Genomic DNA, 24,413 nt, shown 5'->3' on the forward strand with positions numbered 1-24,413 from the left:
CTATGAATTTTTATTCTATATATTTTATTAATATATTATGTAATTGAATAATTTATAATAAGAAAAATTCTTTTTGCTACTAGAAATTTTGATTTTGTATTAAGAAAATATAATCCAAGAAGAGGTAATACGCAAATTTTTTATTTCCAAAAAAAAATTTTTTTATAAGATATTTATAAAATTTATGAACATATATTTATAATCAATATATATATGTATTAAAAACTTAATTTTAAATTTCTAATAAATTCCTATTTTGTATATTTTAATGAATTTAAAAATAAAATATATATGTATATAATATGTGTGTATGTATATATATATATATATATGTATATATATATACATACATTATATATATATATATATATATATATATATATTAGTAGAGATTGTATAGATACTTTAATTGTATTCCATAAATTTTGTTTATTAGAAATATTTTATCATTATATCAATATATTATATATTATGAATTGAATAATATTAGATATTCATATAAGTATTTTTTCATTTATTATGAAAAAATAATTCTGTTTGTTTTTGTGTCACTTCAAGTAAAATTTCTAATTAAAGCTACTAAGGTTATCCACGAGGTGAGAGGTGTTTTTTTTTATAAAATATATATTTATATATTGTTTTTATATATTTTTAAACATGTTTTTATATAATATTTGAATTTTTAATAAGTTGAAGAAAGAATCTAAAAAAATGAACATAAAGAGTGATAAATGGTACAAGGAATATTGTAAAGGAGAGGATTCATATACGCATTCTAAATCTGAAATAGAAGTATCAAATTTAAAAAATGAAGCAAAAAGATACTTAGATGCAGAAACTTCTGTTTTTCAATTAAAAGAATCAAAACATACTAATTCAGAAACAGCATGGTTAAAAACAGCATTAACACAGGGTACAACTTCGGATAAAATAGCAGCTGCTATTGTATTAGTGCAAGATAATCCAAAATATAATTTAAATAGACTTACAATGCTTATAAATCAAGTAAGAGTTGTAAAACATCATCAATGCAACATGATAATAAAATCTTTAAGAGACTTGTTTTTGGTAGATCTACTTCATCCTAAATTTAAGTTACTTAAATTTGAAGAACAAAATTTAAATGAACTTGATAAATTTAATTCTGGAGACATACTTAACTCAGATATGTCAAAAAAAAAATTAATGGCTCATTGGTATTTTGAAGATCAATTACATGAACTGTATGAACGTTTTATAATGTCTCTAGCTAATATTGCATCTGACACAGTAGATGCAAATCGTGAAGTAGCAATATCAGTAATGACAGATTTATTAATAGGAAATATTGAATGTCAATATAAATTATTGGAATTAATTGTAAATAAAATAGGAGATCCAAATTGTAAAATAGGATCTAAAGTGATATTTTGTCTAAATAAGTTATTATATAAACATCCCAATATGAAACTTATTGTATTACGAGAAGTAGAAAAATTATTATTTAGAAAAAATGTAGCACATCGCACACAATATTATGCAATTTGTTTGTTAACACAATTTCTTTTAACTAAAAAGGATGAAAAAATTGCTTCAACACTTATTGAAGTTTACTTTGCCTTTTTTAAAGCTTGTTTAAAAAAAGGAGAACCAGATTCTAGAATGATGGCAGCAATCTTAACTGGTGTAAATAGAGCATATCCATTTGCAAAAATGAATTCAAATATATTGAATGATCATATAGATTCTGTATACAAAGTTGTACATATTGGATCTTTTAATGTTTCTTTAAATGCGCTCAATTTATTATATCAAGTAAGTATATAAATTAATATATTTTTATTATAACATATTCAATTTTTAATTTTTTTATTTATGTAGGTTACAGGTAAAGATGAAGCTCAATCAAATAGATTTTATTCTGCTTTCTATCGGAAATTATTAGATCTACAAATTGGAATAGCAAATAAACGTGCATTATTTCTTAATTTATTATTTCGAGTTCTTCAAAATGATCATAATAAGCAACGTTCATATGCTTTTATTAAAAGAACTTTACAAATTATATTATATTTTCCTGCAAATATGGCATGTGCTACTTTATATATAATATCTAAAGTTTTACATACACATAAAGAATTAAAAACTTTATTATTAAAACCTCAAGATTGTATTAAAATTGAAAATGATGATTCTGAAACTAAAAATAATTCATTAAATTTAGAAAATATTTCTTATTTATCTAATGATAAATCCAACTTAGAAAATTCTATTTTATTAATGAACATTGCATCTATATGTAATATAGATAAAGAAATGAAATCTGAAAATGAATTGAAAAATAATATAAAAATTGATTTTAATACATCCAAAGAATATGATCCTTTTTGTCGAAATCCTCTTTATGCTGGAATAACTAAAAGTTCAAATACCGAATTAGTAACATTATCTAAACATTATCATCCAAGTGTTGCATTATTTGCAAATACTATTCTTGAAGGTATTGCATTATATAAAATTATTATTAAATTTGTATATTATTTTAATATTATAATATTTTTAATATATTATTTTAATCTTTTAATATTATATTACATTTATTATTATATAATATATAATATTTATTAATATATAATATATTTATTATGTTATTTCTACTTGCAGGAAAACTAATTGATTATATGGGTGATCCATTGGAAGATTTATCCTTAATGCGTTTTTTAGATCGTTATGTTTTTAAAAATCCAAAAAAATTAGAAAGTAAAAAAGTTCAGAAAAAAAATGATCCTCTTGCACAACGAACAGGATATACACCTAAAGGTATTAGATGCATTCCAATTGATAGTATTTCATATCTTAATCAAAAAGAGGAACGTATTCCGGTTGATGAATTATATTTATATCGCTATTTAAAAAAGAAAAAAGAATTTAAGCATGAATTTAAAGATGAAGATGATGATATAGAAAGTGTTAATAGTGAAGAATTTAACGATATGTTGGACAAATTAACAGATGGTAAAGATTTTGAAGATTTAGATATTGCTGCTGATATTCAAATTGGGAGAAAGAAAGGTATATAAATTTCATATTTTATTTTTTATTTTAAAAATTATTTTATTTTAAAAATATTTTATTATATAAATTATAAATTTTCTAAATTATTAGATTTTGAAGAAGATGAAGATTTTGATGATAGTAATAAAAGTGAAACAAGTAATGATTCCGATGATATATATCAATCAGAAGAAAATTTAGAAAAAGATGAAAATAATGAAACTGATAATGAATTACAAAATTTAAGTGATATTGATTTAGATGATATAAGTGATTTAGACTTTAATGAAGATACAAAAGATACTCAATTAAATGGCATTGAAAATACTCAATCAAATATAAAAAAACAAAATAAAAATTTAAAAGGAATTGATAACAATATATTTGTATCAGCTGAAAAATTTGCAGAAATATTAGAAGAACATAGTAAACAAAAAAATAAACCTGGTGGTACAGATGTTTTTAATACTATAGATGGTGCAAGTTTTAAACAAATAGAATGGGAAATCAAACGACATCAGAAACTTAGAAATTCTTTAAATAAAAACAAACGAAAAAATTCTAAAATTTTAAAAAAAAATATAAAAAAAATAAAACATTAATTATAATAAAAAATTATAAAAAATTATAATTATAATAAAATTAAAAATAAAAATATTTAAAAATTGTTATATTTTTATATGAATTTTTTTAATCAAGACATTTATAAATTACAAAAAATGAATTTTTAATCGATTTCTTACAAATAAACTACACATACACTTATATACTAAAATATTTTTTTAATAATTACTAGCCAAGAAAACATTAATCTACAATATGAATTATAATCTACAATATGAATTATTGATACTAAATGATTTTTGATAAAAAAAGATAATTTAAATTATTTATTATTATTAGACACAATTAACAGAGATTTTAAATCATTTACTAGATTTAATTTCAAAAACGTAGAAATAGATTTTTTTTTCAAATATTTTTATCATTAAAGAATTCTATACATTAAAAAAATGTTAAGATATTATTTTTCATTCATATTTCTGTACGTACTGTACATTGTCATGTTGTATTTTAAAAAAAGTCGAATTTCAATTTCTTTGCAACTGGAACAATTAATATATAATTATTTTTATCTATGAGTATGAAACGATTAATTGTAAATTAAATCGTTTCGTATAAATGAAATAATATTAAAAAAGTTATATTCATACATAGAAATATAAATAATTCTATTTTATATTAATACACATTTGATTCTTTTGTTTATATTTACACTTCGAATTTAAATTCTTAAATTAACAATAAAGAATCAATTTCCATCTAGTTAATATAAAAATTAACAGTTGCAAAAAAAATTGAAAATATATATTTTATGGAAGTATAAGAGTATATATTGTAAATTATTTTTCACTAACAATGACAGAAATATTTAATGTTTGTTTGTTTTTTCAATTTTAGTAGTTCATCAATAATCATTAAAAAAAAAAATTGATAACATTATTACTGTGCAATAATCAATAAATCTTCATATTTTTCATTTTGTACACGCTATTTTTTGTTATATGCGACAGATTCTAAAGCGTGCTGTGTATGTATATCGGAAGGCTGGACGCTACTCTGCATCAGCTTTTACTGAACTTTCTTCATCATGAGCAGGGCTATGCCATGTCAATCGTTCTTCATAAAACTTTATTACGATTTGTGGACATTTTTCATTGGCAATTCGAGCAGGAACTAAATCTGCATCATCTGTTCCTTTCCATTTCATTAAAAACATTAATTCTCCACTTGAATCTGTTGCACCAATAATACGTTCAGGTTCCAAATTTCTATCAAAACCTACATAAAATTAAAGTATAGTGGTTAAAAATATGTTACTATATATATTATTTAAATACATTAAAAACAAATATTACCTTCAGGTTTCTTTTCTTCAGTTACTTTTTTCTTAGTATGAGTAGGTAAAGGGCCACTTGAACTTTTTCGTTTCTTTTGTTCTTTGTCTTCATATCGTTTACCAGCTGTAGCTGCTTCTTTCTTTTTTCGTTGTTCTTCAAATTGTGCAATTAGATCTGGACAATCAAGGTTTTCTTCTGGCTCCCATGTATTTTCTTCATTTGAGTATCCTTTCCATTTTAAAAAATATTCAACCTGAATGATAATAATAATAATCAGTGAATGATTATTTTAAAGTATAAAAAAAGATAAAAAGATATATACTATGATAAATTTAAACTTCAATCAATTTTGTTCATATATCGAAAGAAAATTATATAAAAATCTAAAAAACTAAATTTATTATTATTAAATAAACTAAATATATTGCATATTTGGATACTATTTTCAGATACTCTGTATGTGTGTATGTGTATGTGTGTATATATATATATATATAATTGAAATTACATACTTTTCCTTTAACTACTCTCCTGTCTAAAACTTTTTCAACACTAAATTCTTCTCCTCCTGCAGTTTCTGCAGGGGATGAATCCTTTCCTTTGCTCATTCTGCAAATATATTTTATGATACAGAAAAAAAAATATTAAAATTGAAATCATAAACTAAATAACAAACAAAAATAAAAATGAAGTTATAATTAAAGTAATTGACCAGATTTAAACAATCCATTGATAATGAAGATAACTTTGGAAAAAAAATTATTTCAATGTAAAATAATAATACACGTCATAATTTTATAAGAAAAAAACTCTGAAAATACTAAAAGATGAACATGATGCAAAATGGCGGTACGATAGCCGGGAAGTAATCAAAGATTTTTCTTATAAACTTATTTGAAAATTTAGAAATAAATAAGACAAATTTGAATTAAGTTTTATTATGATTATATCTGCTAAATCATAATTTTTAGTTATAGTACTTACTTAGACAATAGCTATAAATTATACAAGAAATAATATACGAACAATGCGGCGGGATTTCTAGCACTTTAGCGTCTTATTACCGCGTTGCCGCGAAAAATAACAGAAGGACCAACATAAATCAAAAAAAAGATTTTATGAAATTGTAAATGACATTGAAAAATTAATTTATTACAGATATCCTGAGGTTGTTATAATTATACAAATAGTAATTAAATATAGAAAACTTTATAATTATTGCAATCATATAATATTAAAATATATATTTTTACTATCAAAGATAGTTTTTTTTGGAACGTCATGACCTATAAATTTGAAATATTTATACGTTAAATTTTTTTTATAAATTAATATTTATTTAATAATTTTTATATAATAAAATCAATAAAATAAAATATACAACTTGATTTTTAATTAAAATGGTGCTTTTATCAATGTTTCATGATGTAAAATAATTATTTTTAAAATTAATTTTTATAAAAAGATAATTTAACTAAATAAGAAGTATTTTTAAATTTTTTGTATATTCACAGTAATTATAATATATACTATTTATATAAAAAACTATTATAGAATTGTATTAAAAAATATTTATTTTCAATATTATGAAAATATTTATAATATTATATGATGTTAAAAATAATTTTAATAGATGGCAGTATTATCTAAAATTTAATATTAATTTTCCGTTCTATAAAAATTGTAATTTAAACGGCGCTGAAAATTCGGAGTTGGCAAGGTCTTTCAAGGTATTGTTAAAATAGAATTTGCAAAGTAATAGTATGTGATAAAATATAATTTATATGTATAATATTAAAATTTTTTTTATTTTTTTAAATTTTATTTTATAGAATAATACTCAAAATGGCTGCCCGATCTATCATTAAATATTTACGTCCAAAAACTGTTGTATCCCAAATTCATAGATGTGCTTCACTTTCTGCATTTGAAATACAACATAAAACTCCAACTATTAAAAAAGTAATGCCTATACCAAAAGCTCATTATGGAGGACGACATACAGTTACTCTTTTACCTGGTGCTGGAATTGGTCCAGAATTGATGAATTATGTAAAAGAGGTACAAAAACAATATTTATGTAATTTTAATAAAAAATGATTTTTTGATTTCATCTGTTGTAATTAAATGTTAAATTTTTTAATAGTATATTAATGAAAATCTTATATAATTTTTTATATATTTTTTACAGATTTTCAGATATGCAGGTGTACCAGTAGATTTTGAAGATGTAGAAATTGATCCAAATGCAAACGACAATGTTGATTTAGATTATGCTATTACATCAATTCGTAGAAATGGTGTAGCACTAAAAGGAAACATTGAAACTCGTAGTACAGAAGCAGATGTACTTTCCAGAAATGTTGCTCTTCGAAATGAATTAGATCTTTATGTAAATGTTTTACATTGTGTATCATATCCAGGAGTAAATTCACGACATAAAAATATTGATATTGTTATTGTTAGACAAAATACAGAGGGGGAATATGCTATGCTAGAACATGAAAGTGTTAAAGGTGTTGTAGAAAGTATGAAAGTTATTACAAGTATTAATTCTGAACGTGTTGCAAGATATGCATTTGAATATGCTAAGCGAAATGGAAGAAAAAAAATTACCACAGTTCATAAAGCAAATATAATGAAACTCTCTGATGGATTATTTTTAGAAATATCAAGAAAAGTTGCAAAAGATTATCCAGATATTACTCATAATGACATGATTATTGATAACACTTGTATGCAATTGGTTTCCAACCCACATCAATTTGATATTATATTAACAACTAATTTATATGGAGCAATTGTATCAAACGTAGTATGTGGCTTATTAGGTGGTGCAGGATTATTAGCAGGTAAAAATTTTGGTGATCATTATACAGTATTTGAACCAGGTACTCGTAATACTGGTAAACGTATTGCTGGAAAAAATATTGCTAATCCTATTGCAATGTTAAATGCTGCTGTTGACATGTTACGACATCTTGGACATAAGGATCATGCTACTTTAATTCAGAATGCTATTAATAAAACTATTAATCAAGGTGTTCATACACCTGATCTTGGTGGACAAGCAACAAGTAGAGAAGTTGTTGATACGATAATGAATCATATTAAAATAGCATCTAATTAAGACTGATAGTATCAGATTAAAAATTAATATAATATAAAAATATACATATATGTTTAATTTTGCTTTTTAGAAGAGATATTTCATTATCTGATACAATATTTGAATATCTTTTCACTTGATAGTAGTAACTGTATTTTTTGCTTAAAAAAAGATTACAATTAAATTGTGTAAGTTATACACTTATATAACATAATTTTTAAGTAAAGTGACAAATTTGATACCTGTAACATAGTAATATCTTATGTAATATAATAATATCATATATATTGAATTAAAGTTTGTAAAGTACATTTTAAAGATCGCAGATTAAATATTGTAATTATTTTTAAAAGACGTGTTTGAGATGTAAATTTTTTATTTGCATCTCATTAAAAATATTTTTTTGCAATTATAGAATGATAAAAAAAGAAATTCATAACTTTAACTTAGTGGATAGATAATATTATTAAATAAAAAAAAAATCTTAAAAAAAATATAATCAAAAAATAATTTTCAAAATTATAAACAACTTTTCATTCTGATTCATTCAAGAATAATTTATTTGTTTTATTCGAAAACGAATCAATCAATTATTTTTTTTTTCTGGAATATATTTCTGATTTTTAACATCTCACAAATAAATATATATATCTTTCAAAGCGAGCAAATCATTCGCTTTAATATTAAAATTTTAATGAGTATTATCTATTCTAAAAGTTATGAATTTTTTTTTATCACTTCATATATATATATATATATATATATAATCTTTAATAGTTCTGTTCTAGTGATAATTCATTGAACAAATGATTTATAATAAAATATATTAGTAGATTTAATTTATTTTAATTGAATAAAAATGTTATAGTTAACAATATTTAATATTATTAACAATATTGTTATTATAGAATATATACAAATTATTAAAATCTTGATCTACATATAATAAGTTAATTATATTAATTCTGTAGAAGTTGTAATGCTAGTTCCTCATACGCTTTTAAGTCTGTATTATCTGTTTTAAGAGATGTTCTTTGTTTTTTCTTTTTCTTTTTGCATTCGTTTTGCACTATGAGTTTTCTTTTAAATGGTCTGTAAGTATAAAATTACCAAAGATTAAAATGATGCTAGAAATAAAACAAATATATTTTTGTAGATTAATGTATTTAATATTTTATTTATTGAAATGCGTACCTATGTATTTTACTTTCCTCTTCACTTTCCTCTTCACTTTCCTTTTCACTTTCCTCTTCACTTTCCTCTTCACTTTCCTCTGATTTCGAAATATTTAAAATTTCTTTAGAACTTTCTTGTTGTTTACCATAAATTTTATCTGGATCTGGTAACCAGGACAAATCTGGTTCATTGTGCTCACTACTATAATCCTTTGTAGTATTTTCGATTTCATTTTCACCATCTGTATCATCTTTTTTCTTGTTAGCTTTTAATTTGCGTTTTTCTTCTCTATGTTTTTCCTTTATTTTTTCTTTGAATCGTTGTTTATCAAATTTATCTTCTTCACGTAATATTTGTTTAGCTATTTCTATATTAATACCAGAATCTTCTTCATTTTCGTATTGCCTTGCTAATTCGGAAATTTTAACTTTAGAGGGATTTAGTAATTCCTACAAAAAATGATATTATAATTTTATATATACAATTATTATATCTTGATTTTAAAACTAGAAAAAATCAAACCTTTCCCTCTTCATTAAAGATAATTTTCTTATTTGGTAATATTTTTTTTCGAAGAATTTTTTTAGCAACAGCAGCTTTTGTAACTGCTTTTTTTTTATTTGAAGCTTCATCCTCTTTATCATTGATAGTAACTGGTATATCATCAAAATTTATATTTTTTCGTTTCACAGTTAATATATCATCATCATCACTGTCATCTATGAAAAAAAAAATTACATATATATGTGTATGTATGTAAAAAAAATATAATTCGATAGATATCAATAATCATTTTTATACCAAGTGTAAAATCATTTAGATTTATTGTTTGAGATATATTTTTTTGTTCCTTCTCTTTATCATTGTGATTATAATACTCAATATTTATTTGTTCATTTATATTACAATTTATTTTATTATGAGAAATAATTTGTTTATTTTCTTCAGTATGTTGATTAATTAATTGTTGTTTTTGTTCCAATCTTTGAAGAAATCGAATTCTTGGAGGTATAGCTAAACCCAAAGATCTGAAAATGCAAATTAATTGCAATAATGAAAAAACGATAGCATTTTAATAATTATTACATATTTTTTATATTTTACCTTGAAAATAAATCAGTATTTAATGCATGAACATTAAAAATTTCCTTATCTTTCATTAAAAAGATCGATCTTACATATGCTACAAATGCTCTTTGAGCACTTTCTTTTAATGAAACATCTCGTGCCAATAATGCTTCCATTTTACGTTGTGGAGATTGTAATTTGTTTGGATTGATTCTAAATAAATATTATTTAGATATTTAAATACATATATAAAATATTATTAATATAAGTTATTTAAAAAATAAATTTTAACTTACTGTATCATAGATATTGGTATCTTGCATTCTTTAAGTTTCTGTACCATTTTTTCTTCAGAAGGTAGCAAAACTAATAAACATTCACCATTTTGTTGCAATCTTGCTGTTCTACCAGCACGATGTATATATGCATTTACATCTTCTGGACAATCCATTTGTATAACCCAATTTACAGCAGGAAAATCTAAAATTTATTTAAATTATAAACATTAAATTTTACATTTTTTTAATACTCATATAAAAAAACATTTTTTTTATTTACCTAGTCCACGAGCAGCAATATCAGTCGCAAATAAAACTGCAAATTGTTTTCTACAAAAAGTTTCATAAATTTCCATTCTTTTAAGTTGATGCAAAGTACCATAAAGTGCCAATAAACTTATACCAGGTCTTAATCGACAAAATATTTCATTTATATATTTTACCTTAAAAAATAATCTCACAATTATTCTTAATTTTTAATTAAATCACATATATTAAATATTATACTATATTATACAATACCTGTTTACAACTAGAAAAAAATATAATAATTTTTTGTTTTAAATGATTCCGTATAAATGACCATAACATCGATATTTTATCTTCTAAAGCACAAACAACATAACTTTGTTGAAGTGTTTCAGGTGTTATATGTTTAGAATGTTCATGTACTGACACATATAAAGGATCTTTTAAACTTAACCTGGCTAAATCTCTTACAGATCTGTTATTAAATAAAACAAATATATATTAATAAATATAATAAAAATGAATAAAGATTATATTTTATTTACTTTTAAAATATATATACTTTGTTTGTGTTGCTGAAAACAAAAGAGTTTGTCGTTTTGGAGGTAAGTTCTCAATAATAGAATTCATAGTTTGCTCAAAACCCATGTCTAAACATCTATCAGCTTCATCTAATATCAACAGCTACAATTTCAAAAATTAAAAAATAAATATATATATATTATAATATTAATTATTATGTATTTATATTAATAAATTAATATTTAATTTATATTATATTCATTTAAATAACATATATTTTTATATATTTTATAACTTTTATATTTATATTTTTATATTTATTTACCTGCATATTTATACAATCAAATAAAGGATTTTCATCCATATGTTGTAACAAACGACCAGGAGTACATATAATAATATTACATTGATCCATACGTCTTTTTTCAAATTTTAAATCTTTTCCACCAATAATAAGGCCAGCTGAAATATCATGATATTGACCAACTTTTCGTAAAGTTTCATAAATTTGATAAGCAAGTTCTCTGGTTGGTGTAATAATAAGTGCCCCAAGACCATCTAATCTTGTCCACTGTTTGCAATATAATATTTCTAAAACCTTAAATAATTTAAAATTTATATTTTTATAATAAATTAATTTTGTTACATAAATTTAATTAAATTTTTTACTGGAATAAGAAATGCCAAAGTTTTTCCACTGCCAGTTTTTGCTGCTCCTAAAATATCATTTCCACGCAATGCTAAACCAATACTTTGTCTTTGAATATCTGTCATTTCAAAATAATTACTTTCTGCTAATCCTTTTAAGGTCTTTGATGAAAGTGGAAGATCTGTAAATTTTGTTACCTTTGTTTCATCAATCTGTAAACATGTAAACTTTATGTAAGAACATTATTATAATAAAATTAAAGGAGAAAATTATAATTACTTACAACATCATATTTTGATTGTAGATTTGCAATTATTTGTGTTTCGGATTCTTGTTTCTTTTTTGTTCTATAAATTCTGACTTTCTTTTTCTTTGACATTATATTAATTTTTCTTAAAATACTTGATAAAAGCTGTTTATGAGGTTATGTTTATACGTGATGTATAGTAAAAACACGTGGCAATAACTGGTAGATACTAGTAACTTACTAGTATTTCTTATTAATAAGAAATATGGATGAATACATGAATATTTAAACGGTAATAATATATAATGAATAACATTATATGGATTTATATTTTTTAAATATTAATATTAAATAATATTAAATATTAAATATTAAAAAAGGATGTAAAATCAAAATAAATAAAAATAATTATTTAAATTATTAATTTTTTATTTGTAAATTTTAACTCTTAAAATTTTAGAGAAATTTCACATGCCATCTATTTTCACATTATATTTTTTTATCATAAAATCGAATTTTTTAGCAATAATTTTTGTTCAAATTTTGTAATATAAGAATATAATTAAAGAGGAGATGCTATATTAAAATTTTCTTGAAATTTAATATGTTTTATACTTATCTTTTATGTATTTACATCTTTAACTTGTCATTTTTATATTTACTTGTATGTGTAATATATTTTTCGAATACATTTATAATTCCAAGAATATTTTTTTTTCATATTATGTCTCTTCACAGTATTATTTTCGTTTAAATTATAATTAATGTATTGTTTTTCTCCTTTTTTTTATTTTACAAATATTTAACGGAAATGTATTTCATAAATTAGCGATAAATAAAAAATTTTGGTCAGTGCCATCTCGCGTTTGGATCATGGAAGTTTCTATTTGTTATTAGCATAACAGAATGTGCAAGGAGGTATACAAAGTCGTAGACAAAGAGACTATTCTAGAGAAAGATAGAGAGCATCCCCTACCACTTTGAAAATTTAATTATGGAAAATTTATTAATTATTCTTCTTCTACTTGAAATTTCGATATCTTTAAGTTCTCATTTTGAAGCTATAACTCCAGACAACTTTCTCGTACCAATTTTAACATAAAATTTTTTATAATTAATTGTTTATTAATAATCAACGTATACGTTCCAATATATCGAAGACACCATATTGATAAGATGGAAAATTTGTTTATTCATATTCTAAATTTCGGCACTTTTAATATTGAATTTAAAAACTAGAACTTCAAGAAAGTTTCTTGTGTCAATTTTAATATCAAATTCTCTTTAGCTAATTATTTATTAAAAATTAATACGTTATATCATATCATACCTTCTAATCAAAGACGCCATATGGAAAATTTATTAATTTCCCATTTTCTATATAAAATTTCGACACGTTTAAGATTGTATTCTAAAATTAGAATTCTAGATAAGTTTCTTATATCAATTTTAACGTAAAATTCTTTTCCATTAATTATTTATTAAAGATTATTTTGAATAACGTCTCAGTTTTAAATCCTCACTACGTAATAAGAACTTAAATTATCTATTTAAAAAATAACAAAATTATAAATAAAATTTATATATAAAAATAAAGAAGGAAATTATGTTTCAAATGCATATAATCATATTCAGAAATAAATCCTATATCCTTCGATAAAAAATTAATTAAAAAATCTAAGATATAATAATATAATATATATTAATATAATATAAATATAACAATAATATAAATAATATTCGATGTGAGAAATTAATTGTTAATATATTAAATGATTAATAAACAATGGAAAAGAATTTTACGTTAAAATTGATATAAAAAATTATTTAATTTTAGAATGCGATCTTAAACATGCCGAAATTTTATATAGAAAATGAGAAATTAATAAATTTTGCATATGGCATCTTTGATTAATACGTATAATATGATATAACGCGTTAATCTTTAATAAATAATTAATCAAAGAGAATTTAATATTAAAATTGTTACGACAAACTTCCCTGAAATTCTAGTTTTTACTTGCAAGCTTAAAAGTGTCGAAATTTAGAGTAGAATATGAATAATTAACAAATTTTCCATCTTATCAAAATGGCGTCTTCGATATATTGAAACATATACTTTAATTATTGATAAACAATTAATTATAGAAAATTTTATGTTAAAATTGATTGACAAGAAAGTTGCCTGGAATTCTAGCTTCAAGATGAGAACTTATCGAAATTTTAACTAGAAGAAGAATAATTAATAAATTTTTCATGTTAAATTTTTAAAGTGGTAGGGGATGCTCTCTGTCTTTTTTGCACAATACTAATCTCCTTGTCTACGACTTCGCATACCTCCTTGCACATTCTGCTATGCTAATAACAAATCGAAGCTACGGTGATCCAAACGCGAGATGGCACTGATCAAAATTTTTCACTCGTCGCCTAACTTACCGGCAAAATATATTTTCGTTAAATGTTTGTAAGATGAAAGAAAGAAGGAAAACAATACGAAACAATTTTAATTATAATTTAAACGGAAACGATAGTGAAGAGGCATAATATGCAAAAGATATTTTTAGAGTTATAAATGTACTTGGAAAATATACGATACATGTTATATATGTAAATAAATGTATCAATATATACATAATGTACTGTTTTTTTGTTACGAATATACGATTAAAATTAGCTTTCGATTGCAAAGCTGAATTAAACACATTTTTACAATAATTATCCATTTATCTCACGTTATTTAGATATCGTTATAAGTTCAATCATCTTATTAGTCGAGGAATGGTTATTCTGTCGTATATATAAAAATATATGCGATCTAGGAAACAAATGAACAAAAGACTTATTATTAGTAAATAAAAAAAAAAAGCTCTTTTTCTTTTCCGTTTAAATTCATCTTAATCTATGCACATATTTCGATATTATAAATATTGATTTACATTCGAAGCGAATGTAGAGAACTCTTGCAAAGTGATTTAAAGTCGGGAAGTAATTAATCAAAAGTATCGAGGAAGTAATTAATTGAAACTTTCATACTTAAACGATGACCACATTCGCTCGCGGAACAATTAAAAATACTTAGTCCGAATTTATCCCTATATTTTTTAGCATCCATCTGTTTTTCTTTCCTACTCGCTCATTAGATACATATTATGTAACATAATACAATATTTTCCAGAAATGAATAGAAAATCACACGTATACGCGTATCGATCTACTTGTGCGTGCGTGAGAGAATTTCGCTCGCACTGCCATAAAAAAAAAAAAAGAAAATGCATTTATCTCGATGAAGATCTGCACTCCGTGTTATATTCTCAATGTGCCACGTGTTATCTGAATCAGTGTCAATAGAGGAGACGCGGGATCGTCGTTAAAAGTCACATGTGTGGAATGCATGTGCATCGTCGCATCGGCGTTTACGAGAAAGAAAGGCGGGGAGAGCGAGTATTAGAAAGGAGGGGTCGAAGTAGAAGAAGAGGAAACGCGACTGAAAGGGTGACTGCATCGTGCACGACGATTACATTCGGATAAATTTCTCGCTCCTTCTCGAGTTCGTGTACGATCTATCGGTTGGTCGTGCATCTTGCACCGGTTTTAGTGCGCCTCCTTTTCTACAGTGATCCGTATCGGAAGAAGTTCCCTGTGAAAATCATGATTTGACGAAGAAAGGGTAGCATGCGGCGAGACCACGTGAAGCAGCAATGGAGAACACTGCGATTGCCTCGCAAAATCCACTCCGTTTCTTGGCCAGTTTGTTTCCTCGTAATACTAGGTTTATACCCGATAATAGCCGATATTATCTTACAGGATATGGGTAATTCCTATCATTATTACTTTTTTAATTCTTCTTTCCTTTTAATTCAATCAGCTCGATAATCATACGCGTTTTCTACTTTATTACATTGTTCGATTGTTTAAGATCCAAATTGTACGGGTTAAACTGTTTCATATATATATATATATGTGTGTGATATGCATTCTACAATTCCGTAACGATGTCCGTTTGTCTTACAACTAGTTTGTCTTTTTAAGTGATCCCTATTACATTAATTGAGCCACTGTCCATAGCATGCAAAACTGCGTGTTCTACTCTGGAAAAGAGGACTTCTTAATGAAACTGGTTTAAACGTTCGGCGTAACGCGATGAGTTACGTCTTTTGGGTTCAAGGGTTATTGGGTTTCCAGAGGTTATTGGGTTGTTCGTTGTACTATTCTAAATTTATGCTTATTTGATTACATCTCGCTTTTTTTAATAAAATCTTTCGTAAGCTTTTAAAGATTTGTGGCCTTCCGGGATGTAAATTTTTTTTATGATTAAATTAATTGTTAAAGTTTAGTTAGATTGAACAATTAATTATGGAAATATTCCTAGAATATTTATAAAGAAATATTTTTGAGAAATCATTCTTTTCTTTCTTTTATCGTATTTTATCACATCACGATAAACACCTGAATTACGAATTATTTCTTATAATTTCAGAAAAAGATATCGTGGATCTGGTTGATGGTATTGGAATGCAACAGGAGCGCATTGGAGTGACAATAACCCAAAACCGTTGTCACAGAAATGACACGATCGCGTACGACATCGCGGAAAGCGCGCTCCTCACGATCGATACGAACACCCTGTTCCCCGCTGGCATACCACGCGATTTTTCCATTTTAGTCGTTGCCAAGCCAAAAATCGGTAAGGTAGCCTCCCACCAATTCACATACATTGTAATAATTTTTATCTTAGTAATAACGTTTATTCAACGATCGCAAAATTAGGATATCCAGTTGCCACACTGTTTGCCATCTACAACGACAGTGGTGAGGAACAGTTGGTGTTATCATTGGGCAATGACGTCATTCTTTACTATAGCACAACTCAGGATGACGAAGGCAAAGCAATATCGTTCGGGATTGATATTTCCGATGGCAAATGGCACCGTTTAGGAATCAGTGTTAAAGGGAACACGGTCACTCTGATTCTTGACTGTACTCGGCAAATTTCGAAAGAGCTGCGAAGAAATCTTGACGAAAGGATCGACATCAATGGCATCGTAATCATTGGCCAACAGATCGTCGATGGCGATATGTATTTGGTCGGTGAACGAAGAATACTCACCGTTTAACTCGTAATTTATCGTAAATTATTTTTCCAATCGTTTATAGGGTGGCTTGGAGATGCTGAAGATTGCCCCGATTCCAGATGCGGCTTACGAAATCTGCACGATTTTCGCAGCTGACTGTAGGAATCATACGAGACATAGATTCACGAACTTGCGTAATTATAGCCCCATGATTCGTACCACCTCCTCTACTTATTACGAGGGCGCGAGTCAAACGATCCGAAGTTCCAGCTACGCGGGTGAAGCATTCTCAACTACTAGATCGTATTACGAAACGAATTACAATAATTTAAACTCGTCTCAAACTTATGGCAGAACGTCGTCTACAATATCTAAACTAAATGTTTCGTATAACGAGGAGAATGAGAATCCAAAAAAGACGGATGATGAGAACGGAAGTGAGGAAGAGAACGTATGGATCGAAGAAAACGAGGATTACAATTACAGGCCTGTGAATGCATCAATGCATGCTTCGAGATCAACCACGGACACCTATCTTCGTAATCAAAGTGCCGTGAGTTGATCATTGCTGTTAATTGAAAAAAAAGAAAGAAAGAACGAAAAAATAATATGGAAAATGAACACACATGATACGAAGATTGATTAATTTTGAAGATTTTCTTTAATTTCCTAGGTGTTTCCCGACAACATTGACGGAACAACGGTAGATCGTTATGAAACGACACCTCCGCAAATTCCTGAAATTTCCGATAATAATTTAATCGGAAAAATTCGGGACGGATTGAAATACACGGAGTCTTCTTCGGAAGGATCGTACTACGGCTCGACTTATTATAACAACAGGGGTCCACCTGGACCACGAGGATTTCCAGGGCCGCCAGGTGTGGCCGGGCCATCCGGTAAAAAGGGGGAGCCGGGAAGAGATGGGTTGGCAGGTTTACCCGGTGTACCTGGTTCACCAGGAAACGTGTTCATAATACCGACATTGAATCAGCAAGGTAATGAGAAGGGACCGGATGCTCAGTTGGAAGCTTTGAGGCAAATGCTTTCGCAGCATATGATAGCTATGAGAGGTAGCGAGGGTCCTATGGGTCTGACGGGTATTTCTGGACCGGAAGGACCTCCAGGACCTCAAGGCCAGAAAGGAGAACCCGGCGAAATTGGCGAGCCTGGCCCTCGTGGAGAAAGAGGTGAGTTTAAACAGCTCAAGTGGTCAGAATAAATTATTTAGAAAAAAGAGAATTCATTGAAAAATTATATATAGGTATTCCTGGAAACACTGGTAGGGAGGGTAGACGAGGTCGACCTGGTAGAGACGGGGAACGAGGTTTAAGCGGAGCACCGGGGATGAAAGGAGAGCAAGGTGTGCCTGGATTGCCTGGATTGCCAGGAGATAAAGGGGAGAGAGGAGCTGTGGGTGCTACCGGTGAACAAGGTTTGCCAGGTCACGAGGGGATGCAGGGTGACGATGGTCCACCAGGTTTGCCAGGTTTACCCGGTGAAATGGTAATCAAACATATCGTAAAGTGGCACAATCGTATAAACGCCAAGATTTAATTTTAATTGAAATCGTTTTAGGGTCCAAGAGGATTTATAGGGCCACGAGGTTTTCCCGGATTACCAGGAAATCCTGGTATTCCTGGAAGCGAAGGTCCGCCAGGAGCAAAGGGCAATACTGGACCACCTGGTCCTCCAGGCTCGCCAGGCTCTCCGGGTCCAATGGGAGCTGTAGGTCCACCAGGACCTCAAGGTCTTCTCGGTCCGACTGGCTTAGTGGTAAGTCTCTTTGGAGATGTAATTTCTTCTGAACGTTCCCTTAATTATTTAAATTCTATTAACACAAGTTGTAATATGTTATTAGGGGCCACAAGGAAAGCCTGGAATTCCTGGCCTGTCAGGAGCAGACGGATCGCCTGGTCATCCTGGAAATCCAGGTATTCCTGGGACGAAGGGTGAACAAGGTCTGCAAGGTTCGCAAGGCCCGATAGGTTTTCCAGGGATTCGTGGTATTAAAGGTGACGAAGGAAAGCGTGGATCGCCTGGTGAACGCGGAGAAAAGGGTGAAAAGGGTGTGGAAGGGGAGAAAGGTGACGTTGGCGCGAAAGGGGAGCCTGGATTATCAGGTCCGCAAGGAATTCCTGGACTGGAAGGATTGGAAGGGCCTAAAGGTTTCGAAGGGCCGCGTGGTGAAAGTGGACTGATTGGACCGCCAGGCGAGAAAGGAAAAACTGGTCCCCCAGGTTTTGTTGGATATCCAGGAAATCCTGGGGAGAAAGGTGATAAAGGTCAATCTGGAAGAGAAGGTCCTAATGGGGATAAAGGAGAAAGGGTAAAAAAGAGAATACGAAACGTAATCAATAATTATAATACAACGAAATTTATTATTTTAGGGTACTAATGGTGCACAAGGGGAACGTGGTGAACCAGGTCCCAGAGTACGTAAGAAAATATATTTACGAAAGATCAAATGTACATAAATTGTTATATATTTATTGTTTCTATTGTTCGCGAAGGGATTTAGAGGTGCTCGTGGTAGAAGAGGAGCTGAAGGATTGCCAGGGCCGAAGGGTGACACTGGACAACCAGGTCCCCCGGGATTACAAGGAGAACCTGGCCCACCAGGCATCGAAGGACCTCGTGGATTTGTAGGAGCTCCTGGCCAAATTGGTCTTAATGGAAAAGATGGTATTCTCGGTCCTCCTGGAGAACGAGGGCCAGTGGGAGATTCTGGACCGCCAGGTCCTCCAGGCGCGCCTGGCGTTATTGGGCCGCAAGGACCGGCTGGTGAACCAGGCCAACCAGGAGAACCTGGAAGTCCAGGAAATCCAGGATTACCTGGAGAATTGGGTCCTCCAGGGCAGCAAGGAAAAGAAGGACCACAAGGACCACCTGGTCTTCCTGGAAAAGAGGGTCCACCCGGTTCTGGTGGTTTACCAGGATTTCCTGGCGAGCGAGGGCTAAGTGGTTTACCGGTTCATTTTTGATTTAATCCTTGTTAAAAAATTTTATCAAAGTTGAACTATGGAATATCGTGTTTATAAATTTAATTCGTTTTTTGAAACAGGGAATGCCAGGTATAAAAGGAGAGATAGGACCACCGGGTCTTCCGGGTCCATCAGGCGATAAAGGTGTTCAAGGTGAGCCTGGAAAAGATGGTGAACCCGGTCCTCAGGGAAGCCAAGGATCAAAAGGACCTCCAGGACCAATTGGTTTGAAAGGAGACAGGGTATATATACGATGACACAATATGAATAAACTCCGGGATAACTTGAAATAAAACAATTTATAAATTAATAAATAATTGATCAGGGTGAAGCTGGACCGATCGGCCCTATTGGACGAGATGGTTTACCAGGGCAACGTGGCTTGCCAGGTTCTCCCGGTCCTGTTGGAGTTCCAGGAGAAGACGGTGACAAAGGAGATATTGGACCACCCGGGGAAAAAGGATTTAAAGGATCTCAAGGGGAAACGGTGAGTACAACTTCCGATTCTAAAGACTAATTTAATCTTTTTTGTTTTTCATTCTTCGTAGGGTCCTTCAGGACCGGTTGGAATACAAGGAATTCGCGGGGAACCTGGGGCTATCGGTTTGCCAGGTGAAAAAGGGCCACCAGGAGAAATTGGAAGACAAGGAGCAAAAGGAGAAGATGGTCCTGTCGGAGCATCAGGGCCTCCTGGTCCTGTAGGACCGCAAGGATTGCCCGGTTCGCAAGGATTAAAAGGAGAAGTGGGGGATGCGGGATTAATTGGCCCCGTAGGACCCGCTGGAAGTCCAGGTGTGCAAGGTCCAAGGGGTCCAAAGGGAAGCGAAGGTTTGCAAGGTCCCCCAGGGCCGGAAGGTCTTCAAGGACAAAAGGGAGAAGCTGGAACGCCAGGATTGCCAGGCTTGATAGGTCCAGAAGGAAAACCAGGTGAAAGAGGTCCTCCCGGTCCGAAAGGAGAAGAAGGAAAGAGTGGTCCTCCAGGGCCGCCCGGTGAACGCGGTATAAACGGTCCAGAGGGACCAAAGGGCAATGCAGGACCTCCTGGTTTCCCTGGATCACCAGGAGAACCCGGTTTAATTGGTGTGAAAGGGGATTCTGGAAAAGACGGTGAGGATGGCAAACCTGGAGATCCTGGACCACCGGGAGAGATTGGGCCTCCAGGAAAAGAGGGACTACCTGGCCCTCCTGGAAAACAAGTATAAAATTATACGATTATCTATAAGTAATAATCGATATTCAAAATCGTGATCACGTAAATGATTTAGGGATCTGAGGGACCAGCGGGAGTGCAAGGAAGTCCGGGTCCGCCAGGAGAAAAAGGAGACATGGGTCCTCCTGGTGCACAGGGAACTCCGGGATCTATAGGGCCTCAAGGTCTTCCTGGACCATTTGGTTTGCCAGGTGTAAGAGGGCTTCCAGGGCTTGCTGGAGAAAATGGTCCCCCCGGGATGGCGGGAGCCATTGGCGCCCCAGGAAAAGTTGGGCCGATTGGGCCCAAGGGCCCAAAGGGTGACAGAGGTAAACGAGGACTCAAAGGACATCGAGGAGAATTAGGAGATGCCGGTATGAAAGGAGAAGAGGGGGAAAAGGGGGAACAAGGACCACGAGGTGTTCCGGGATCCGAAGGTCCCAAGGGTAACCAGGGGCCGTCAGGTTCGATGGGATTCAAGGGAAACGATGGACCTCCAGGACTTCCTGGAATGGAGGGACTGATAGGACCCAAAGGTAGTGCTGGAAACGATGGACCAAAAGGTGAAACTGGTCCTCCGGGTCCTCCAGGTCCTCCTGGACCACCTGCGGAGCAACCAATGATTCCTCCGGAATTGTTGTTCACGAAAGAACAACTTTTGCGCAGGAGACGCGATATTTCGACTGAAACGTAAAGCAGAATCAAATTATTTTCAATATCTGAAATGTTTAAAAATATTATTGCAATATCGTAAATATTATAAATAAATATTTCTAGGGACAATAAGGATGAAGAGGAGAAAAATTCGGAAAGTTCGAACAAAGACGAGCACGTTGAAGAGGAATTAGGTCCTAAATTCTTGGATATGTACAGTTCTATATACGCTATGAGGCAAGAATTGGATCGAATACGTAAACCAATTGGAAGTAGAGAAAATCCTGCGAGAACTTGTAAAGATTTGTTTTACGGTCATCCCCATTTCCACGATGGTTGGTACTTTTTTCCTCGAAGATTTCTTATCGTTCGTATCGATCGTTCGAAAACTTACGAAATCGTGTTGTGAAAAATAGGTTGGTATTGGATCGATCCAAATTTAGGAATGGCCGACGATTCCGTATACGTTTATTGCAATATGACGAATATGGGCGAAACGTGTGTGTATCCAGATATTCATACAACTCAAATGCCAAATATACCGTGGAGAAAGGAAAATAATAAAACTGATTGGTATTCGAATTTACGCGGGGGATTTAAAGTGAGTTTTACATTTATTTAATCGTATTATATTATTCGTTATAAGAAATAATTTTAAGAAAAGGAAATATGTCGTTATAGATCACATACGAAGCTATTGGAGTAGTGCAATTAAATTTTCTGCGTTTACTGAGCCAAGAAGCTTATCAAAATTTCACTTACACTTGCATTAACAGTGTTGCCTGGTACAATATTTTGAATTTTAACTATAATTCCTCCATACGATTGCTGGGTGCGAACGAGGATGAATTTTCATACACCGGTATCAAGCCACAAATCGTAATGGACAATTGCAAAACGCGTAAGAACAAAGGTGAAACGGTGCTCTTAATTCAGAGTAAAAAATTGCAACAGTTACCATTGGTGGATTTTTATCCTATCGATTATGGATTACCTCATCAGGCATTCGGTTTCACGGTTGGCCCAATTTGTTTCAAATAAATCAAATCATCAAACTTTTATAGGCAAGACTGAAGCGCGATTGTATATTATACGATAATTGTTTTTTCGTTATCTTGTCTTCCGGATGTTCTAACACGTTGCCATAATTAGCAGATAATTTATTAATCATCTCAATTTATTTTTTTAATGCATGTATTTTTTACTAAGGTGTACAATACTGAGAACGTTTATTCGTCTTATCACGTACTTACTTACATCAAGTACCATTATTTCTTTTTCGAATATAGAATAATGTTCGAAAAAATAGAAAATAAGAGATTTAACATTGTTATTTATACGATATGTACTATTAATACTGTAATCACTGCCATGAGTACGTGATGTATATTTTCTCATGTTTATAAATAAAACGCAATAACATACATATGAGATTCTTTTCAATTGAATTGAAATAATGAATATAAATCATTCGAAGATACGTATCTTTCACGCATCATTTTTATCAGTTTCTATTTTAAGCGTATATTACGTAATCGCGTTATACACACGAGTGAATGGTGTATCACATTATGACTAATATATTTACTTGAATCATATAATAATATCTGATTTTGCTCGTTATTTTAAAAAGATTTTCCTTTATATTTCCGAAATTATCGATATATTATCGATAACTAATAGAATAATATTCATCGAAATGAATTAATATTGTAATTGATTTACGATAGGATAGAAAATACATTCACACAGGTTCCGTGGTGTAGCGGTTATCACGTCTGCTTTACACGCAGAAGGTCGCCGGTTCGATCCCGGCCGGAACCATTATTTTTTTTATTTTCCGTTTTCACGTGAAAATCATTACTTTCCAACTTTTTCACGAACAATTTAAACAATTAACACTTAAAACAAACACAAATTTTTTTTCAGCGTGCACATATTCCTAAAAATATTATCTCGTCATTACAACGTAATGTTCGCGATACTGTAAAATTATGTAGAATTATAAAAAAGATAAATTCGCAGATTTAAATGAAAAAAGTATAAACGAAGTATAAGAAAAGCGATTGATAACATTCTCAAAATCCCATCTCACGAAGAGGTTAAAAATGACACGTTTTATTCGCAGCACGATTCCTATCGAATCCCTACGCGTCATTTGCTCGTCTCGTCGTAACAGAGTGAATTAACTTGTCAGCGGAGGCTTACTAGGAACGAAACTCCACAGGAGTTTGGTTGGATGTTACGCGAGCCATATCGATTCGCATCTGAGAAGGGCTGAA

At 30.0% G+C, this 24,413-nt stretch overlaps 5 protein-coding genes and 1 non-coding gene across 11 annotated transcripts; 4 read left to right on the plus strand and 2 right to left on the minus strand.

The window, feature by feature from the left end:
• Nucleotides 1-423: 423 nt before the first annotated feature.
• LOC107993976 (CCAAT/enhancer-binding protein zeta) lies at nucleotides 424-3,704 on the plus strand. Of its 2 annotated transcripts, none has more exons than XM_017050675.2 (5): nucleotides 424-596; nucleotides 691-1,794; nucleotides 1,861-2,479; nucleotides 2,644-3,051; nucleotides 3,145-3,704. In XM_017050675.2, the coding sequence occupies exons 2-5, from the start codon at nucleotides 712-714 to the stop codon at nucleotides 3,633-3,635; spliced, it is 2,601 nt and encodes an 866-aa protein (XP_016906164.1). In that variant the 5' UTR covers nucleotides 424-596; nucleotides 691-711; the 3' UTR covers nucleotides 3,636-3,704. The 2 variants fall into 2 exon arrangements, with proteins under 2 accessions (XP_016906164.1, XP_061939137.1); XM_062083153.1 differs by having other exon boundaries at nucleotides 697-1,794.
• On the minus strand, nucleotides 3,689-6,195 carry LOC107993977 (chromobox protein homolog 1). 2 transcript variants are annotated; one of them, XM_017050677.3, is made up of 4 exons: nucleotides 5,919-6,195; nucleotides 5,447-5,543; nucleotides 4,953-5,187; nucleotides 3,689-4,875 (listed from the first exon to the last, which is right to left on the minus strand). In XM_017050677.3, the coding sequence occupies exons 2-4, from the start codon at nucleotides 5,540-5,542 to the stop codon at nucleotides 4,649-4,651; spliced, it is 558 nt and encodes a 185-aa protein (XP_016906166.1). In that variant the 5' UTR covers nucleotide 5,543; nucleotides 5,919-6,195; the 3' UTR covers nucleotides 3,689-4,648. The 2 variants fall into 2 exon arrangements, with proteins under 2 accessions (XP_016906166.1, XP_016906167.1); XM_017050678.3 differs by lacking the exon at nucleotides 5,919-6,195 and adding an exon at nucleotides 5,647-5,800.
• Nucleotides 6,196-6,451: 256 nt separating this feature from the next.
• Nucleotides 6,452-9,208, plus strand: LOC107993975 (isocitrate dehydrogenase [NAD] subunit gamma, mitochondrial). Of its 3 annotated transcripts, none has more exons than XM_017050673.3 (3): nucleotides 6,452-6,664; nucleotides 6,767-6,995; nucleotides 7,126-9,208. In XM_017050673.3, the coding sequence occupies exons 2-3, from the start codon at nucleotides 6,780-6,782 to the stop codon at nucleotides 8,062-8,064; spliced, it is 1,155 nt and encodes a 384-aa protein (XP_016906162.1). In that variant the 5' UTR covers nucleotides 6,452-6,664; nucleotides 6,767-6,779; the 3' UTR covers nucleotides 8,065-9,208. The 3 variants fall into 3 exon arrangements, with proteins under 3 accessions (XP_016906162.1, XP_016906163.1, XP_061939138.1); XM_017050674.3 differs by having other exon boundaries at nucleotides 6,632-6,695; XM_062083154.1 differs by having other exon boundaries at nucleotides 6,654-6,689.
• Nucleotides 8,868-12,465, minus strand: LOC107993973 (probable ATP-dependent RNA helicase DDX10). Its single transcript, XM_017050671.3, has 12 exons — nucleotides 12,269-12,465; nucleotides 12,006-12,197; nucleotides 11,662-11,934; nucleotides 11,377-11,498; nucleotides 11,088-11,289; nucleotides 10,846-11,008; nucleotides 10,584-10,767; nucleotides 10,324-10,500; nucleotides 10,021-10,247; nucleotides 9,742-9,938; nucleotides 9,238-9,668; nucleotides 8,868-9,135 (listed from the first exon to the last, which is right to left on the minus strand). Exons 1-12 carry the CDS (start codon nucleotides 12,362-12,364, stop codon nucleotides 9,003-9,005), a joined length of 2,397 nt encoding a protein of 798 aa, XP_016906160.2. The 5' UTR covers nucleotides 12,365-12,465; the 3' UTR covers nucleotides 8,868-9,002.
• A 3,077-nt stretch (nucleotides 12,466-15,542) lies between these two features.
• LOC107993978 (collagen alpha-1(I) chain) lies at nucleotides 15,543-23,559 on the plus strand. 2 transcript variants are annotated; one of them, XM_017050679.3, is made up of 17 exons: nucleotides 15,543-16,043; nucleotides 16,710-16,916; nucleotides 17,000-17,316; nucleotides 17,387-17,857; nucleotides 17,978-18,494; nucleotides 18,569-18,810; nucleotides 18,883-19,080; nucleotides 19,166-19,633; nucleotides 19,695-19,739; nucleotides 19,818-20,276; nucleotides 20,369-20,530; nucleotides 20,614-20,775; nucleotides 20,837-21,484; nucleotides 21,554-22,167; nucleotides 22,255-22,466; nucleotides 22,548-22,732; nucleotides 22,813-23,559. In XM_017050679.3, the coding sequence occupies exons 1-17, from the start codon at nucleotides 15,905-15,907 to the stop codon at nucleotides 23,170-23,172; spliced, it is 5,406 nt and encodes a 1,801-aa protein (XP_016906168.1). In that variant the 5' UTR covers nucleotides 15,543-15,904; the 3' UTR covers nucleotides 23,173-23,559. The 2 variants fall into 2 exon arrangements, with proteins under 2 accessions (XP_016906168.1, XP_061939139.1); XM_062083155.1 differs by lacking the exon at nucleotides 15,543-16,043 and adding an exon at nucleotides 16,340-16,416.
• Nucleotides 23,560-23,882: 323 nt separating this feature from the next.
• On the plus strand, nucleotides 23,883-23,955 carry Trnav-uac (transfer RNA valine (anticodon UAC)). Its single transcript has one exon. It is a non-coding gene; the product is annotated as a tRNA-Val (tRNA).
• The last annotated feature ends 458 nt before the right edge of the window (nucleotides 23,956-24,413 follow it).

The sequence above is a fragment of the Apis cerana genome, linkage group LG12 (assembly GCF_029169275.1).
Source record: "Apis cerana isolate GH-2021 linkage group LG12, AcerK_1.0, whole genome shotgun sequence".
NCBI classification, from domain to species: Eukaryota; Metazoa; Arthropoda; class Insecta; order Hymenoptera; family Apidae; genus Apis; species Apis cerana.

Excerpts from the sequence above, each read along its gene's own strand:
- LOC107993976 (XM_017050675.2), top strand. The coding sequence starts at position 712 with ATGAACATAAAGAGTGATAAATGGTACAAGGAATATTGTAAAGGAGAG. Across the intron at positions 1,795-1,860 it reads CGCTCAATTTATTATATCAA|GTTACAGGTAAAGATGAAGC; the intron begins GTAAGTATATAA and ends TTATTTATGTAG. Across the intron at positions 3,052-3,144 it reads TCAAATTGGGAGAAAGAAAG|ATTTTGAAGAAGATGAAGAT; the intron begins GTATATAAATTT and ends CTAAATTATTAG.
- LOC107993977 (XM_017050677.3), bottom strand. The coding sequence starts at position 5,542 with ATGAGCAAAGGAAAGGATTCATCCCCTGCAGAAACTGCAGGAGGAGAA. Across the intron at positions 5,188-5,446 it reads GGAGAGTAGTTAAAGGAAAA|GTTGAATATTTTTTAAAATG; the intron begins GTATGTAATTTC and ends ATTATCATTCAG. Across the intron at positions 4,876-4,952 it reads TGAAGAAAAGAAACCTGAAG|GTTTTGATAGAAATTTGGAA; the intron begins GTAATATTTGTT and ends AATTTTATGTAG.
- LOC107993975 (XM_017050673.3), top strand. The coding sequence starts at position 6,780 with ATGGCTGCCCGATCTATCATTAAATATTTACGTCCAAAAACTGTTGTA. Across the intron at positions 6,996-7,125 it reads TGATGAATTATGTAAAAGAG|ATTTTCAGATATGCAGGTGT; the intron begins GTACAAAAACAA and ends TATTTTTTACAG.
- LOC107993973 (XM_017050671.3), bottom strand. The coding sequence starts at position 12,364 with ATGTCAAAGAAAAAGAAAGTCAGAATTTATAGAACAAAAAAGAAACAA. Across the intron at positions 11,499-11,661 it reads TTGATTGTATAAATATGCAG|CTGTTGATATTAGATGAAGC; the intron begins GTAAATAAATAT and ends TTGAAATTGTAG. Across the intron at positions 9,669-9,741 it reads TCTTTAATGAAGAGGGAAAG|GAATTACTAAATCCCTCTAA; the intron begins GTTTGATTTTTT and ends CATTTTTTGTAG.
- LOC107993978 (XM_017050679.3), top strand. The coding sequence starts at position 15,905 with ATGCGGCGAGACCACGTGAAGCAGCAATGGAGAACACTGCGATTGCCT. Across the intron at positions 18,811-18,882 it reads CAGGTTTACCCGGTGAAATG|GGTCCAAGAGGATTTATAGG; the intron begins GTAATCAAACAT and ends AAATCGTTTTAG. Across the intron at positions 22,733-22,812 it reads ATTTACGCGGGGGATTTAAA|ATCACATACGAAGCTATTGG; the intron begins GTGAGTTTTACA and ends ATGTCGTTATAG.